Source organism: Cuculus canorus, chromosome 15 (assembly GCF_017976375.1).
Source record: "Cuculus canorus isolate bCucCan1 chromosome 15, bCucCan1.pri, whole genome shotgun sequence".
Lineage (NCBI taxonomy): Eukaryota > Metazoa > Chordata > Aves > Cuculiformes > Cuculidae > Cuculus > Cuculus canorus.
In genome coordinates this window covers 15,076,832-15,094,297 of record NC_071415.1, presented here as the reverse complement: position 1 = coordinate 15,094,297, position 17,466 = coordinate 15,076,832, and the positions used below count along the sequence as shown (strand labels likewise).

Genomic DNA, 17,466 nt, shown 5'->3' with positions numbered 1-17,466 from the left:
CTATTGGCTCACGAGGGGGGGGCGCGGCAGCCGCGGTGTCGCAGCGAAGGCGGCCGGGCGGGCGCGGTGCCGCGGAGCCGCGCGTTCCGCCCCGCGCGGGCCCCGGAGCCGCGCGCTGCCATGGAGAGGGGAGGCGGCGGCCGGGGCTGACCGCGCTCCCTTTCTCCCCCCGATGAGACTGTGGCTGGGCTGGCTGGGCTGCTACAGCCTGCTGCTCTGGGCGCTGCGGCGGAGCTTGCGCGGCCGCTCGGCCCGGGCCCTCTACGCGGCCGGCATGGGCAGCCGCGCCGCCCCGCGCCCCGGGGGGCACCACCAGGTACGGGCACCACCGGGCGGGGGGGTAGCAGACAAAGGGCGGGGGCGCAGCGCCCGGGGGGGCCGTGTCCGCCCCGGCACCCGCCGAGCCCAGAGCGGAGTTTGAGAGGGGCGCGGGGGCGTCGTGGGTAACGCTGGGGCGGAGAGAGGGGATGAACGCGAGCGACGGGGAACAGCGGGCGGGAAAGGAGTGTGAGCGGGGGAAGGTGAGCTCTTTGTACAGCGCTCCTCACAGATTTATGCCAAGTCTGCTTCATTAGAGCCATAGAATAGTTTGGGTTGAAAGAGACTGTAAAGATCATCCAGTTCCAACCTCACCTCCCACTTGAGGGGCTTCAAGCCCCATCCAACCTGGCCTGGAACCCCTCCAGGGATGGGGCAGCCACAGCTTCCTTGGGCAGCCTGGGCCAGGGCCTCACCGCCCTCAGCGTGAGGAAATCCTCCTTATGTCCCGTCTAAATCTGCGGGGACGTTGTGGTTAACGCTGGGGCGGAGAGAGGAGCTCCGAAAGGCCATGGGACGGCTGGGAACGGGGAGCGAAGGGTCCGCGCTTTGAGGAGGAGTTGGGGAGCGAAGGGTCGTGGGTCAGGGCTTTGAGGAGGAGTTGGGACCAGCCGCTGCTAGGCGAGGGCTGTGGGATACGACTGGGTTTGAAATAGGGCTGCTTCTGCACCACGTTTTATCAAAACGCTGCTGAAACTCCAACAGCGATTCAGAAGAGCTCATCTGAACTCCTGGGGCTGAAGGAAGGTGCTGTCTTATTCGAGGGAAGATAAACGGAGACAGCTCATGTTCACAAAGGATTATAGTGATAAGGCTGGGGGCGGTGGGTATAAACTGCAGAGGGGCAGATTTAGAGTGGACATAAGGAGTAATTTCTTCACACTGAGGGCGGTGAGGCCCTGGCCCAGGCTGCCCAGGGAAGCTGTGGCTGCCCCATCCCTGGAGGGGTTCCAGGCCAGGTTGGATGGGCCTTGGAGCCCCTGATCCAGTGGGAGGTGTCCCTGCCCATGGGACTGGATGGGCTTTAAGGTCCCTTCCAACCCAAACTATTCTGAGTCTAATGAAGAAGACTTGGCATAAATACGTGGGGACTGCTGTACAAAGGAAGAACATACTTCTGCATCATAAATCTTCAAGCTGATCCATTACTGGAGTGCTCTGGGTAAGCTTTGAAAGCCAGAATATTGCTACTGAGTCAATAGTTTTTAATTAATATGATCTGCTGTTTGCATCATTCAGTAAAAAAGTAGGATGACAAAGAGAAGCAGAATTTAGATTTACAGAAAGAAGTTCTTTCTGGTGAACAAAGAAAACCTGAAAGTCTTGTGTTACTAGAAACTGTGCTAGAAAGACAAGTCAACTAAGGAAATGTGTTATTGAGATGATTGTCAATTAAAGGTATATGGTCTGCAGCAGATATTCTCCATTTCTGATATATTTGATCTAGATTTTAAATCTGAAGTATTGATTGTTTAGTAAGTTTAGTAAGATTTATGATTGCTGGGTTTGTGTGTTTACTTGTAAGTAGGCATTACGTGTTGAGGCCTCAGGTGCCTTCACTCTCAGCAGTTTTACTGGCTTCATTAGTTTTACGCAAGTTAGCCAGAAGAGTGTTTCTTCCTTTCACTAATATTAGGCCAGACTTGTCAATAATAATGATTTTTATTACAACAAAGGTCTTAACATATCTTTTCACATTTTGTGCTTTATTTTTTCTGTGATTATGGTATAAGAAAGTGATGCACTTTCTGTTGTGAAACTAGTGGCCTGAAAAGGTTCTTCATATATTATACACAGAGGAAAACAAAAGCAGTTTCTGTTCTGAGAAAGTAGTTCCATGATTAAGCTTGCACCACTTTTGTTATTTAACATTCCAATTAGTTTTATCCTGTATTGCTTTTTTTCCCCTTTCTTATAGTTTGCTGTTGTTTCTGTTATTCACTAGTGCTGTATAGGTGATTGCCAATAACTTTATTGGCAATATTAACCATGAAGCAGAAATTAGAGGAGATCTGTGAACAATGCCTAATATCTGGAAACAAGCTCTTCGTACAGCTGTCACTTCTTCTTCTTCTTCTTCTGTGTATTCCATTTGTTTTAACTACTTCTGGTCTTACAGTGTTCAACTTTTTAATGATCTTTTATCTCTTTCTCTAGTGGTATATCTGCAACACAGAACAGTTGTCTGAATCCCTCCAGCCTATTTTTGTCCAGAGTTACCTTGACCAAGGAACACAGATCTTCTTGAACAACAGCATTGAGAAATCAGGCTGGCTGTTTATCCAGCTCTATCACTCTTTCGTGTCCTCAATTTTTAGCCTCTTTATGTCTAGAACATCTATCAATGGGTAAGTGAAACGTCAATCTTAGGTAAACTAAATACAGTTTGGATTTACTCTTCAGCCCTACCCATTGATCTGGCAGCTTTTCTTAAATCTATAGTTTTCGCTTTGCTAGTCTAACAGATCTGAAGTGCCCTACTGTGCTCTTTGTGCCCAGCCCTCTTAAATGAAGTGCACCATTTCCAGTATGGGAAGACAGAGGAGGTAATTGTAATTAGTAAGAGATAGTTGGAGGACTAATTATATTTTATAAACATTACTGGTATTAATTTCCTTCTGAATAAGAGAGTGTTCTCTTTGTGTTAGATAATGTATCCCTCTTCCTTCTTTTTTCTTCCCTCCTTGCCCCTTTACCTACTGCCATATCACTGTTGTGTTTGTCCTTGTTGAAGGTGGAAGTACCCAGTCAGTTCTGTGTTGCATCTAAAACTCCTTCTAGTCCAGAGACTGTGCATACCCACTGCAAACCTAGGCAGATTTCTGAACAGTGCAGAAGTTGGCCAAGTGTTGTGTCTGGTAACACACAGAATTTTGTTCTCACTCTTATTCTGTAAAACGTAATTTCACTGCAATTTGTGTCTAATCTGTACTTTAACGGGTAGCTTCTGATGCAGGATGTTTGACTGATGAAACACCAGGAATGCAGGAAAGAGAAGTTTATAAAACAATATTCTCCTAGTCTTGTTGCACCAGCCTCTTCCGCAGCTGCCAGGGAGTTTAGCTGTTTGTGGGTGCTTTAGTATTTTTCAAAAAACATCAGTGCTTTTTTAGGTTTGTTCATGTTGCCCCATTCAGACATATGTTTAACAGGTGATCAGGTTTGACCTTATTAAGAACGAATTTTGTTGCGTTTACCTGATGTCTTCTCCTTCCTCACCTCTGCACCTACTACATACTTCTGCACAGTCTGATAAGAGAATAATAGCTGTCTACTAAGGCTAGAAAAATATTCTTTTTCCTTATTTTCTAACCAGATGACTTTATGAGCTTCCCTGTGGTGTTCTTAGTTACTTATAGCTTTGTATAGAGCTTCCTTCGGTTTCCTCTTTTTCCTTTCTCTTCCATTTTTTTTCAAAGGCTCTCCACTGCTTTGAGTAACACCTCTTAGTGCTGTTAGGAATAATAGCTATGAGCCAATTATACAGTGTGGACTGACACGAGTGTGCTGCAAGGGGGCTCTACTTAAATTGGCTCTATTCTGTTTATTTTTATCCATTTAATATCCTGCTTTAGTTTCTTCTATGTGACTTAGTATATTCTATCCTTTTTGTTTGTTTCTTGTTTTTTTTGTATAGTCAGTCTTTCCTAGGCTGCTGCTTTTTCACATTTTTTATTGTTTGATTCTATTTATCTTTGTTTACACTTTTTTTTTTGCCCTTGAACATAAAAGATTTCTGTTCATTGTCTTTAAGTTTCACCTGCTATCCAACATTAATTTAAAGACTAGTACTTACCTACCTTCAGTCTATTATTGACCAGTTCTTTTTCCTCTGCTTGTTCTCCTAACTCTTTCATCTTCTGAATTCTGCTATGATGGCTGAAATCTGTCACTGTGTAGTCTTCAAACAGTTACAGGCAGATATGCCATTGACTTGATCCATAAGGAATCCAACTGTCACCTCTACTGAATTCCTTAATGAGTTGCCTACTTTCTGTTTCACAGGTTTTCATGTTGAATGCAGGATCTGCAGATAGCAGCAAAAACCATTGTAACATGCAATTAAAAAAACAGCTTTTGCCACTCCAGCAGTGTTACCCCCATCCTTTCTTTAAATCTGTTCCCTGGCTTCCCTCCTAGTTCCACATCCTATTCCTTATTCATTGTGCATGCTTCTGTGTCTGCAGCTATTTTATTTCCTCTGCTATTTCATCTTTTTTTTTTTAAGGTATGTGGCAGAGATTCAAATCTGCAAACACAACAAATAAGGTTCAGCCTTTATCTTTCCTTCTATTTCTCTCCCCCCTCCTTTTTTCTTTTATGCAGTCATTTTCTTGAGCTGCACCCTATGAGCTCTTCCTTACCTAATCAATTCCTCCTGAAGTCTTAACCACTGTAACTGCATGTGGCTATGTGTTTGATCTCTGACAAGCGCAAGGCAAGTTGAACTGGATTTAAAATTTATCTGAGCAGTGACCTTGTCTACTATTACGTGTGACTGGTTGCTGCCAAAGCATGTTCTAAATTAGTCCATTGTCCTTCCTGTCAAAAGTTTGTTAAAATTGGTTATTTCTCATTTTTTACATTTCAGGCTGCTGGGAAGGGGCTCAATGTTTGTGTTTTCCCCAGAACAGTTTCAAAGACTGCTTAAAATAAATCCAGAATGGAAATCCCACAGACTTCTCGATTTAGGGGCTGGGGATGGCGAAGTCACTAAAGTCATGAGTCCTCACTTCGAAGAAATCTATGCCACCGAATTGTCCGAAACTATGATATGGCAGCTTCAGAAGAAGAAATACAGGTATCGCGGTGAATGCTTCTTACCACCTTTATGTAAGATGTTACATCAAAGTAATCTATTTGTAATACTTAATGAATGTTTTGTATTTCAGTCAATTCCTCTATTGTTTGATTGTTATGGAAAAGATTGACAAAGGAGGAAAACAAACACACCTGATGTTCCCTGTTACCAGTACTTTTGTTGTGCAGGCGTTCCCTGTTATCCATTGAGACAAAATACTAACAACTTCTTTCTTCATAGCTTGCTTAAATTGCTTTAATCAAGGGAGTCAGGAACATGAAGTTCAGATGAACAGTCTAAGTGAACAGTTCAAAATTGCAGGACAGCAGAGGTACTGTTTGTCTCTTCTCATTGCTATGGTGGCTGACCTTACCTGCACTATCGACACATCCATAGGGAATTTTTGTCTTCGTTGGTTCTCTCTAAACTCAAATTTATTTAACAGACTATATCTTTTTCTCTTTCACTTTGTAGAGTGCTTGGTGTAAATGAATGGCAAAACACAGGATTTCAGTATGATGTTATCAGCTGTTTAAATTTGCTGGATCGCTGTGATCAACCACTGACTGTATTAAAAGATATTAGAAGTGTACTGGAGCCAACTAGAGGCAGAGTCATTCTAGCATTAGTTCTGCCATTTCACCCATATGTGGAAAATGGTAAGTACGCAGATTAATTGCTATTGAGGCAAGTAGAGAAAACATTTGTAGATTATAGTATCCCAAATTAGATGTTTAATAAATTAGTACATATTTGATTGGCCTATTTCTATTTGATTTTTACAAATAACTTGTAGGGTGCATGTTTAGAAGTATGAAATCTTAAGTAAATAGGTCACATGATGTAAACTGTTTTCTTTTCTTAATTCCCCAACATATATGTTGTTGACACAATAGAAGGCTCAAATAGTGAAGGCACATATCCTGTTCCGCAGGTTGCCACACTTGAGCTATGTCATAGCAACATGTAAAAACTGATCTCTGATTAAGACCCTCTGCTGCTGTCTTATAGGAAACCCCAGTTGTCTCAGGCAACCAGTGAGCAAACCCATTAGAACTGTCTGTGATGCTGAATAGAGCAGTTCATGCTAAACTGTTTTAAGTGCTCCAGATGAACTGCACCTAAAAATTCATAGGGACGTAATGTTCACTTTCCAACATGAGCTCTCAAAGTGAAGTAGAGATGTCTACTAATACAAAGCATCAGCCACTATCTATCTTGTATTAGTAACTGGAATAAAAAATTAAAATTTAGTGCCAAAACCCCTTTGTTTTCCTTACTTGCATTTTAAAGATATGCAGTGGAGATTTTCAAATTAATCTGTCCTTATGACTGAATGTCAGTGCCTATGTTTGTGGATTCAGGTTGAGGCACCCTAACAGTGGTTTGAATTCCAGAAGGCTGGTGTTCATCAGTCATGATTTGGACATTGGCTCTCCTTCACTGTTAAGATTTGCCTGTGTAAAGGCATGTATGCCCAGGAAATATGGAACTAACAGCCTTAACCTTCTGGCAGTCACAAATGCATCAAACTGAACCAAACTGAAGCTTTTTTCCTCTTTTTGTATGCTAGTGGTATCTTTGCTGGACGAGGATGGGAAGTTCTAAGTATAAAAAGTAAATCCATCAGGTGAATAATTGCTTAAAATACAGTGTTAGAGCATATAATTTTGTGACTATTCTGAAATGTAGTGTCTTAAATGAGATGGGAGGTTGACTTGTGCATCTGTACCATATTTGAAGCATATTTGTCCACAACTTATTGTTCCTATAATGTGGAGCAACATGGCTTCCTCTTAAAAATTTTTTAACATTCCAAGTAACAGCAGTGTCTTTTTAGTCTTTCATTAGCATATTAGAAACAGAAGTTGAGAAATTATTTGGGTGGCTTTTTTGGTATGTGTGCCTTCAAAACCAAGTGCCACTGTGTTTTACAATCACTATTGCACCCAGTGACTACTTTTCTGCATGTGGTTGAGTAAGAAGGTGACAGACCACATGCAACTTCCTGGCTCAACAGGAGGTAGATAAGTTAAGGGAGAAACTACTCTTGGTCTGCTTATATTCTTCATCATTAATCTCTTACAGTATAGTGGGAGGAGAAGAGAATGTTAATTTTATAAATCCCAAGGCACTGGGAAACTGTGATTATTGAACTCCACCATTAGTGTTTGTTGAAAGTCAAAATCTATTGTAAGGTATTTTGTGAACTAAAGTCATACTTTTATTTGTGGTAGTGACTTGTAGCAGATTATTTGCTTTGCTTAAGGCAGTTTTGTTTCCTTAATATCTTCTGAAACTTAAAAACACTTTCAGTTTGACTGTTTACCACTACCATAGATATGGGCCAATATAAACGTCTGCAAGTTAGCACACGCAAAAGTTACTGTCATTCTAATGAGGCTTCTCCAGTAAGATCTATGTAACTGTACCCTAATGAAATGGAATGAACTGCCAGGCTGGCTTCATCATGTACAAATTGTTTTAGAATTTTCATTCAGCTGTTTTACAAGACAATGCATTTTGAAAAGTGTTAGATATATACATAAGCTTTATATTTAACAACAGTTTGGAACATTCAACAAGAAGAACATTTCATGGCTCAAGTTACCTCTTGTAGTCACTAATTAAAAATAGTTTGGACCTGGTTAGAGAAACATTCACATTTTAGAGAGTGAAACAAGTGGGGAAGAGATGAGGCAGGTAAAGTGCTTGATCAGTGTATAGATCAGTTTCTAGAAATGGAGAAATTATTTTAATCAAAATGTGAGATATTTGGGTGGTTACACTTAATGTAATGGGAGGGTAGTTGTGGAAACTGTATGTGAAATAACATAAAAATTGCTTTAAGAGAACAAAGCAAGGCAGAGGAGAAGGTAGAATACATTGCTGTGCTTACTGTTTCTGGAATTACAGTGACACCTAGAGTCCAAAGTACCTTAATCATAAATTCATTCTCAGGCTTTTTAGGGTTTTATTTTCAACATACAGAACAACAAGTAATGCATTTACTGGACATGTCTAAATTTGGCAAGTAAGCCAGATGAATCATAAGGTATTAAGACAGTTGCATAAGAATGTGTGGTATAGCTTTCTATTTTTAATAGGTATCCTATAAGGTCATATAAAAATCCTTTGCATTTCCTAATACTTATACAAAGGCATTATTAGATAATATATGACTAGACTGGTTTAGGATTCTGTAAAATTAAAATGTCAGGGATACCGTGCTTCAGAAGGAGTAAACGCTAGCAGCCTGGCGTTATGAAATTCTCTTGTTGAACACATTAATGGCCTTGTGATTGGTTGACAGGGATAAGAAGACAAAAATGGGTTTTCCATCTTCCTGAAATACTTTTTACTAAATTGAGCTGGAAACATGGTACTGTGCTACTAGGATCCTCGCTTTGTCTCAGTTGTTATTTCTCATCTCAGGGAAGTGAGAAATGCCATTTCATTTGCTATACAAAGCTTTGCTTTATTTAAATTGTGATAAAAGTTGCAGGTATTCTCTAGTAGGAAGAGTGCCTGATTCTAACAGATCTCTTGTAAAAGTGCTGAATTCGTAGATTGGCTGGATAATAACAGCTTTAAAAAAACCAAACTACTTTTTTATTTAAATAAAAGTATACTACTTTGAGTAGGTGGTGTACTTCAGTGTTCAGGCTCATATCTGTGTTGAACAGGAATGTAAAGGCAAAACTTGGTGCTCCAGGTAATCCGGACTTTGGATGGTAGGACTGGAAGATGAGGGTTGTCTGTCTAAGCAAGTGAATTTTAATATTGCAGGAGCAACGTTTTCACTGTGACCACCACTTCTCAGAAGCTCCCATCCCAAATACTATCATGATTTACTACATCATGATAGTGTAGGCATCTGTGTTGTCTGTTTTTCCTGCTGGCCTGTCTACAGAATACATAGGTTTTGCTCTGTTTGAGCTGTCATCTTGACTCAGTAACTGAAGCCATATAAGTGTGTGTATATCTCTCTGTTACCTTGGTAAGAATCACATTAACATGTCTAAAACCAGAATTTCACCTATGAAACATTTATTTTTTGTTGCTGTTAATTACTCAATTAATGTAAAAGGAATACATGTACATTTATGTAAAAAGAAAAAGGGACATAGAATTAAATCTATACTAAAATATTAACTTTTTATTAAGCATTAGCAGTTATCTTGTGAAAGATGAAGACTTTTCCTATTGTTCTTATTCTTGAAGAATGGAAAATGGAAGTACTATGTAACATAGATGTAATGTATGATGCGTCTTGGCTTTGGTGTTCAGAAAGTATTCTTGAAGAACACTGCCCTGCAACGTTTTCTTCTCTCTTTTTCTGAAGCAGAGGAAGTCTGTGAAGAAGCTTAACTTCTTCATCTGCCTCTTTGGTTGCATGAGAAACAAGGAACAAATCTGAAACTGCTGCACATGCTCATCTGTTCTGATAAACAGTGTCATCTTCCAAATCATCCTAGGGGAAAAATGGAGAAGTATTTTGTTACTGTTGGGAACTATTTTTTCTTCAATAAAGGCAGAATTTCCTTTTTGAGGCAAACTCCATCCCTTTACTGTTTCAGTAAACGCCTTTCTCCCCATTTATCCAGTTGTTTTTGTCTGCGCGGCATCTACAGGACTCAAAGCATATTTCTTTTCCTCTTGGCTTTTCTAACCTCCAGGGAGCACAGAGGCAGTAAAACGTAGCCCTTATTTTCATTGTATTCATATCTGATGCTCAAGTCAAGGACCTGGTTATGTCAGCAGGGACCTGAAGTCTTTGAAGGAGTAATTATGGAGGAAAACAATTGCAGCTCTATGGAAAGTAATGAAGTAAAAATGTATAGAGGAGAAGTCTTTGACTTATGTTCTACATTTACTTTGGTTTCTCCTTGGGTCTTTGTTGTGGTGTGGTCTGTGCTCAGAATAGGGAAGAATTTATACTATTTCTCAAGAGAAGCAATGTTTTTGACGCAGGATTTTAGAGCCATTTTACTTGCTTGCGAACCCTTGTGAAAAGTTGTATTTTTGTAACTTATATGGCATATGCAAATTTATTGTCGTAATGGTCAGATAACCCTTATTGGCATAAATTTGGAATGAAGAAATAAGTTGTGGGGCGTTACCCAGTGACGTTGAACACTTAGTTTAGGCTCTGTACATTGAAGGAGGGTGAAATACCTGTAAGAATGTTGTAGAGCTCTTATATCAGTTTTGTTACATTTCTGTCACCTAGCTTCCCTGGGCTAAGGGAGCAAGAGAAAGAAAAATATTTTTCAAATATATACTGTTAATGGCTCTGTATTTTACTGAAGAGTCCAGAACTGCCTGTAGAGACTGCTGCTTGGCAACATACAAAGTTATGGAAGCTTCATTTTAAAGTATACCTACATACATACGTTTGACAAGGTATATATTTTAATGTATATATAAAACATGCTTTGTGATGTCTTTGACTGTTGTGCAGCATACTTTTTACAGGCCTTTATCACCTTTAAAAAAGAAAAGTCCATCTCCAGAAATTGTATACTCTTAAAAACTGTCAGTTCCTCTTTTTTCCCCCCATAAATTTCAGTGTCAGGAGATAGATACTTACAGGCTGTTGACAATGCTCAGCATACCTCTGCTTTTGAAGTTCTTGGGCAATTGCTTGAAATATTTTTCGTCCACTACTGATTTTCTGCAAATTATTTAAAATATTCTGGGTCAGTGCTACATTTGAGGTTTGGGAACAGATCTTTGTCTACATCTTATCATTCTGACTTTTCCCTGTATATGTTTTTGGGTATGTTACTAAATAGCACTTTAAGAACATACAGTCTGGCAGGCAGAAGAGTTTTAAATTACATTAATATTGCATCTCATATATACCTTCTTTAATGGATATTTAAATATATGACTTCTGATTTTTATTCAAGGATACATGGTGAAAGAGGTTCTTAAAAGATGTATTTTAAATACATAAGGGGTTACCTGAACGCACCATTAAAACAAATGAAAAAATTAATATCAAAACCTGTTATTTTCAGAAGTTCAAACAAAATTTACTTAAGACCTAAAGTAAGCTGTGTATTAAAGATGGCCTTTGCAGAGATTGACTTTATTCTGTATCCGGTTCATTGAAAGTAAATTAATTAATTAGTTAAAATTATTTAAATGTAAAATCATTAAGTAGTTTTGTACAAAACAGAAGTGAAATCTTAACAGCTCTGAATGTCTGTTCAATTAATTAATAATTAATGATTAAATAATTAATGTCTGATTAATCTATTTATCACAAGATTGATGCCCAATATACTTAAAAAATACAGGAGAAAAAAAACCCCACTCTGAATGGCAGACAAAGTGATAACATACGCAGTTCTCTCTTCTTTGGTCTTTATTCCCACTTTTCTTTAGCAACTTTGGTTTCAGCTGGAGGGAGGGATAATAAAAAAATTATTGAGACAGAAGATGAGTAGCCAACTGCTGAGGGAGGAAGGTCGTTAAAAGCATTGCCTTTTTACAGAGTCAAACAGTTTGTAGATAAAAACCTTTCATGAGGTCAGCATATACCATTGGAAAAATCAGAGTAGTTTTCAAGCGTGTAAGGACCTTTTCAGCTTCTGGTAGTAGATGTTGTGAGTATTTTTGCTTTGAGTACAATAGGACCTGCCTGAAGCAGGTCTTAGTTCTCAAAAATAAACCAACAGCATCACAAAGAGCAGTTTTTCCCCTCAAGAAAGCCCGGTTAATTTTTTCCACTGTATTAGTTCACCAGGTTTTAAAAAAAACTAAAATCAAAAGGACTGTCCTTTCTTTGTGCTTAGACAGTGATCGCTACAGCAAAGAACCATTTTATTATATCATACCACTTCTGACTGCAGAGTCGTCCTTATCACGTCAAAGCCTCATTATTGTGTAAAGATTCCGGTTGCAGCCTTGGGAGTTTGTTTTTACCTAAGCACAACTTTCGTTCCAGTGTTTCTGTAATTTTTAACTAGGTGCATTCTAATGTGTTTCCCATAAGCATAAAACTTCTTCCAAGTCTTTGGTATTTTTAAATTTTACCAAGGTCTCTATTCTGTTTATGTATGAGTAGAATTTCAGTACACAAAGTCAGTTTGCAGTAACTTTACTGCAACTCGCAAATATTTTGACATTAAATTGAAATTATTTTACTTTTACTAGAAGCTGATCCAGAGTTGATGCCTTATGTTGGTAATTTCTAGGTTTGCTTATGAGTGTGTTTTGGTAGATAGTCTCCGACTTGTTGATTAGTACTCTCAGGGTGATTTTCACTTTAGAATACCTTTTCTTTTAGACTTCTTACTGAAAGAAAGAAAATGTGGTTGCTATTGAGAGTACCGGTGTATGCCACACAAGGGCTTGCAGATGTGTGCAGCATATGAACTTCAACCGACCACGTCTTTAAAACTTAACCATAAATGTTATGGAATTGAGAAATGTCTTTTTATTCTCCCTATGGAGATGTTAAAACCACTTAGATTTACAAAATGAACAAAATCAGAAAAATCACTTTAAGCTTACCTTGTATACTGCAAAGAAAGTGAACACAGTAGTGCTGTATAGAAACAGTAAGGATGAGGCGATGATCATGAAGGTGAAGACGAGTTTTCCATTGCTGTGCTGGTTCTCTGCTTTATAAAAGTGAGCATTAGAATAAAGGACGGTTCTTCCGATTCACATAATTTTCTTAAGAATCTGCATTTCAGCCCCCTTCCTCTGAGGAATTAGAAAACCTTGTACGCATCAATATTTTCTGGTCTATTTTCAATCTAAATTCCTTAGTGAGATCACTTCTTTTGTTTCCCTGGATGATTCCAAGAGCAATAGACTTTTTTTTTTTTTTTCTGATTATGAACCCTTCCTTTAAGGGGTAGAGAGAGAAGAGAATCCGGTTTTCCACTCTCATAAAGGAAGATCTGAATAAAGTTTACAGGCTCTTGTTCAGAAATGCAGTTAGATAAAGAAAGGAAGGAATGCCAGGAAAGTAATAATCCAACTAGGGTGGGGGTTTTGTGTGTTTTAGGCGTATAAAACTAAAGTGTAGTTAATGAAGTCTCTTTACTTCCTTGACTAGAAGGCAACTGATGCAAATGTTCAGAACAAAACCTTTTTTTCTCAAGTTGTCACAGTGAATCCCTGGTTCTGAGATCCTGTACTCTGTTGTATGTATTTCCACTAAAAGGCAGTTTCTCTGCTTTCTCTTTTTCCTGTTGATACTTCCTTTCTGATAGCCATTAAAGTCTTTATGTAAGCAGATGTAGAGTATGGTTAGACTACAAAACTTATATTTTTGTAGAATTCTAGGGTCGTTTCCGTCATATGACAGAACAGCCTAATTAGCAAATGAGGTTAGGGTGCTTATTTGTAGAATCCCTCCATAATTTTACTATTCATATTTTAATATAGTAATACTACTCTTTACAGTGTTGTCAGTATTTCCATCTTAAATGCTGTTCTTGAAAGTGTAAATAAAGCGAGTATTTAGGAAAAATTGTTTCTTTTAAGATGCTTCATTAGACGTAATGGTCAACTGACCTGTTTTTGTTAGTACTGTTCCGTCTCCTGTTTGTTTAGAATGGGGCGAACTTGAATCTGGAAATGCTATTCCACAGATATAAACACCATTGTCATTTACAGTCAGATTATTGATCTGAAGTGAACTGTTGTTTTTTAATAAATGTACTTTGTACTTCTGTTGATTGGTGCATCCAGGAGTACACAAATCCTCATGCTTGTTACTTAAAAAGCGAAACCACAGGACTTGAGGTGGGGAGAATAAGCATCCAGAGGCAGAGAAAGTACACGTTAGATACACCGTGTGTGTGGAGTATTCAGCTTCCTGAAATCTGGGTTGGGTTACAGTGACTTGGCAGGTATCCGAAGCACCTGTTGAGAATAAACAATTGGTAATGTGAGGGATGCTTAAAAAGCAAGACATCATCTAAAAAGAAAATAAGCTACTTCTCGTTCATTTGAGAATAGGTGGGAGGAAATGAGGGAAACCAACCATCTTTCGAACTTGAAACCTTTAAGGTTGTTTCCAGCAAACTTTTCTTTTAGATAATGCCTACAACTTGTTCATGTGTTCATTTAACCCTTCTACCTGTTTGGAAATGTGCTTAACTTTCTGGAAAAGTATGCAGATGTGGATGTGGATGTTTCCTTTGGCCTTGGAGAAGACCAAAAGAATACTTTGTGTAGTTCCCTGCCTCAGATTTCATCCTGAATGTTTTGGGGATTTTAGGGGTATGGGGTGGTGATGGGGTGGGTGTTAAGTGCTGTAAGTCTAGGGCTTCCGTGGAGTAGTTCTGCAAGAGTTTATCTCTCCTTCACTGTTCCTGGCACAAACGAAACAGCCTGATGGCAGGCTGGGGAAGTGTTGTAAATGGAGACATTTATAATTAAGCGATTTCATAACATTGATTAGAATTCATAATAGTTCCTAGACATTCTTCCACTTTATCACATATATTGACTTTGGGTTTCTAAGCGCAATAATATTTCTTGTTCTGACATTTAAAAATGTGTGCAGAGAAAACAGGAAGGTTAATTAGAGAAGAGAATTCTAATTAAGGAACTGAAATGTGAGCTTTAATGTGAGTGGTTTGAGATTTTTTTTTTTAAGTCCTTATTGAAATCCATAATCTAAATAATGTTTTAGTATATTGAATGTTTTTTCAAATAAATTGCTTAGTTATTTAAACAATGGAATTGAGATTATTGCAGTGAAAATTAAGGTAGTAGTTTACAGCATTTTTTTCTACTTCCTAGAAAATAACAAATTGGAAAAAAATAAACTGAAATCTCTTAATCCACTACTGATACACAATTTATAAGGTTGTCCGTAGTGGACAATCAGCACTGTCCTTTCATTATTTTTCACCTGTGGCTTCTACAGGAATAAACTGAAACTCTACTTCTGTATCAGAGCCGTTCCATAGTAGCTACAGCAGTCTGGAGATTGTAGTAATACAAGTTAGCAGTGTACTCGCACCCTGTGTGGTGAAAGACAGTAGCTTGTGCTTCTGAAGTTGATTCCCTTCTCTTTTCTGCCTTACTTTAGGGCTCTGGGTGGCCTGGCAGAGCTGAACTCCATGCCTTCAGCTCATGTAGATACTGTTTGCTCAACTTCCCAGACTCTCCTTCCGAACAAGCACAGCTGCACCGAAGCCATGCTGCTGCTGCTGCTGAAGCATTCCTTGCTGGGAAGTGCAGTAGTATGTTACTCAGAAATCAAAGATTATAGAGGCATTTCAGGCTTTTCAAAAGAAAAAAGAAAAAGCATTTGCTCGCAGTTGTTTAATTTTGAGGTTGCGTAAAGGCAGCGGAAATCAGCTTGATTCTTAGCAAAGCTTTTTACTGCTCTTACTTTATGCCTATGTTGCAAATCATAACCACAACATTTTCAATCTTGTTTAACTGCTGTTACATGAGAAAAGATAAGCTTAAAGAAATTCTTACCAGCACCATAGAGAATCCAGTCAAATGCCAGCATTAGCACGTTTCTTAATTTGTTGAAAGATGCCATTTCTTGTAGATCTCTGGAAATGATTCTACTTGCAGGAAGAGGAACTTAGGAAACATTTGGAGTTGCGGAGTGCGCTGAATCACAAGATTTAGAACTTCCTGTTTAGAAGGGTGTTTACTACTGCGTGTAGCAAACTAGTTATATTACAGACCAAACCAGAAAACATTTGTTATTTGTGGATGACATTACTTGGAAAAATGAGTTAAGAGTTTTAACTTTTGAACCTCTGAGATCTGTACCTATAATCCTTCAGGTTATTTCAGTGGATATAGCAAATGACAACAGGTTTTCCAAAATCCGAGAAGATAGAACATCTTAGAACATCTGTAGCCATCCATTGTAAAATGTGGTGGTCTACTGATGGAAACTTCACAGCAAATCATAATTTTCATCTTGCTGGATCTATTTACTGCAATTACCTGAAGCTGTCTTTGGCCAGACAGTAGGGGTAAAGGAAGAATTTTATAGTGATGGAGAAGATCTTCATTAGCCTGACTGTCCATGTCTGCTGAACACCAGCCTCACTAGTGGAAATTACTTTTCATCCAGTCCTGGAACTGCTAATTAAAAATGTAAGAAGGAGCTGCTTCTGAACAGTAGACAAAAACTTCAACTGAACTTGCAACAGCAGTACAAATGGCTTGACAACCTGCTATTTGGAGAAGAGAGAAATATAGTCTGTGTAATATGCTTTCTGTAAGAAAATACAGCACACAATAGTTTTCTTTATAATTTAAACAAAGCTGTTTTGTTTTCTCAGTAGGTGGCAAGTGGGAAAAGCCCTCAGAAGTTTTGGAAATCAAAGGGCACACTTGGGAAGAACAGGTGAATAGCCTGCCAGAAGTTTTCAGTAAAGCTGGTTTTGCCATAGAGGCTTTCACCAGACTGCCATACCTTTGTGAAGGTGATATGTATAATGACTACTATGTACTAGATGATGCTGTCTTCGTCCTCAAGCCAGTGTAAGCGTGTATGAAGTGAATCTCCAGAATCTAACCTAAGAAGCCACCTCTGAAAGAGGGGTTTGATTTATCATTTCTTAAAGGGAGGGAATTCGGGGCTTACCGTGATAAATAAATACCATGTAAGAAATTTAAAGGCCAAAATACTAATGTATTTCTTTGTAGTATGATTAGAAGGGGGGGAAAAAAGTGTTTTTTAAAACAGACTATTCAGTTGAGAATTTTTTTACAAGTTCTTAAACCAACAACACATTCTGCAGTCCAGCAGCAATGGGGGATATTTTTTTATACTTACCTGCAACAGGGATCAGATCCAAACAAAAGCAATAGTCCTAATAATGATGAAAATGAAATGTGAACTGTTAAAGAAATCAAGTGAAATCTGGCAATAAAGTTATCCATTCAGTTCCAGCTTTGTTGAAGAAACTGTTTAAATGGATATTCTTCCATGCTAAGTTACTTTCTCTCTTACTGTCATTCTTCACATGTTTTTAATCATGCTAATAAACTTTTTTTGAGATGACTTTTTGCATTAACTTTTGTGTTCATTTTTGTAACCATAGCCACGCTTGTCTGCAGCAACTGCTCTTTGTGTTGAGAATCAAGCTCTTGGTAGCAGCGCATTTATTTAAACAGCATTTAAGTATTGTTTAAAGGGATAACAGTCCACAAAAAATGTATCACTTTTGGTTGGGTTTCCTTCATGTTCTTCTCAAAACCTCATAAATCCTCATTGCTCTTGCATATGCCATTTTCCAGCTAAAGGGGTTATGGTAGAACTAGCACTTTAAATTGATGAGTTTAATAACAAAGCTTTCTGTGCAAGTTGTTCCCCAAATCTTTTAGCTTTA

At 38.6% G+C, this 17,466-nt stretch overlaps 2 protein-coding genes across 4 annotated transcripts; one reads left to right on the top strand and one right to left on the bottom strand.

The window, feature by feature from the left end:
• Positions 1–24: 24 nt before the first annotated feature.
• METTL9 (methyltransferase like 9) lies at positions 25–17,136 on the top strand. 2 transcript variants are annotated; one of them, XM_054080818.1, is made up of 5 exons: positions 25–316; positions 2,476–2,666; positions 4,910–5,119; positions 5,594–5,778; positions 15,189–15,597. In XM_054080818.1, exons 1-5 carry the CDS (start codon positions 173–175, stop codon positions 15,212–15,214), a joined length of 756 nt encoding a protein of 251 aa, XP_053936793.1. In that variant the 5' UTR covers positions 25–172; the 3' UTR covers positions 15,215–15,597. The 2 variants fall into 2 exon arrangements, with proteins under 2 accessions (XP_053936793.1, XP_053936792.1); XM_054080817.1 differs by lacking the exon at positions 15,189–15,597 and adding an exon at positions 16,414–17,136 and having other exon boundaries at positions 28–316.
• Positions 7,722–15,722, bottom strand: IGSF6 (immunoglobulin superfamily member 6). 2 transcript variants are annotated; one of them, XM_054080819.1, is made up of 6 exons: positions 15,587–15,722; positions 13,661–14,011; positions 12,647–12,756; positions 11,474–11,530; positions 10,713–10,796; positions 7,722–9,593 (listed from the first exon to the last, which is right to left on the bottom strand). In XM_054080819.1, exons 1-6 carry the CDS (start codon positions 15,651–15,653, stop codon positions 9,555–9,557), a joined length of 708 nt encoding a protein of 235 aa, XP_053936794.1. In that variant the 5' UTR covers positions 15,654–15,722; the 3' UTR covers positions 7,722–9,554. The 2 variants fall into 2 exon arrangements, with proteins under 2 accessions (XP_053936794.1, XP_053936795.1); XM_054080820.1 differs by having other exon boundaries at positions 12,647–12,753.
• Positions 17,137–17,466: the final 330 nt, after the last annotated feature.

Excerpts from the sequence above, each read along its gene's own strand:
- METTL9 (XM_054080817.1), top strand. The coding sequence starts at position 173 with ATGAGACTGTGGCTGGGCTGGCTGGGCTGCTACAGCCTGCTGCTCTGG. Across the intron at positions 317-2,475 it reads GCCCCGGGGGGCACCACCAG|TGGTATATCTGCAACACAGA; the intron begins GTACGGGCACCA and ends CTCTTTCTCTAG. Across the intron at positions 2,667-4,909 it reads TCTAGAACATCTATCAATGG|GCTGCTGGGAAGGGGCTCAA; the intron begins GTAAGTGAAACG and ends TTTACATTTCAG.
- IGSF6 (XM_054080819.1), bottom strand. The coding sequence starts at position 15,653 with ATGGCATCTTTCAACAAATTAAGAAACGTGCTAATGCTGGCATTTGAC. Across the intron at positions 10,797-11,473 it reads ACCAAAGAAGAGAGAACTGC|AAAATCAGTAGTGGACGAAA; the intron begins GTATGTTATCAC and ends AATAATTTGCAG. Across the intron at positions 9,594-10,712 it reads CTGAGCATTGTCAACAGCCT|GATGATTTGGAAGATGACAC; the intron begins GTAAGTATCTAT and ends TTTTTCCCCTAG.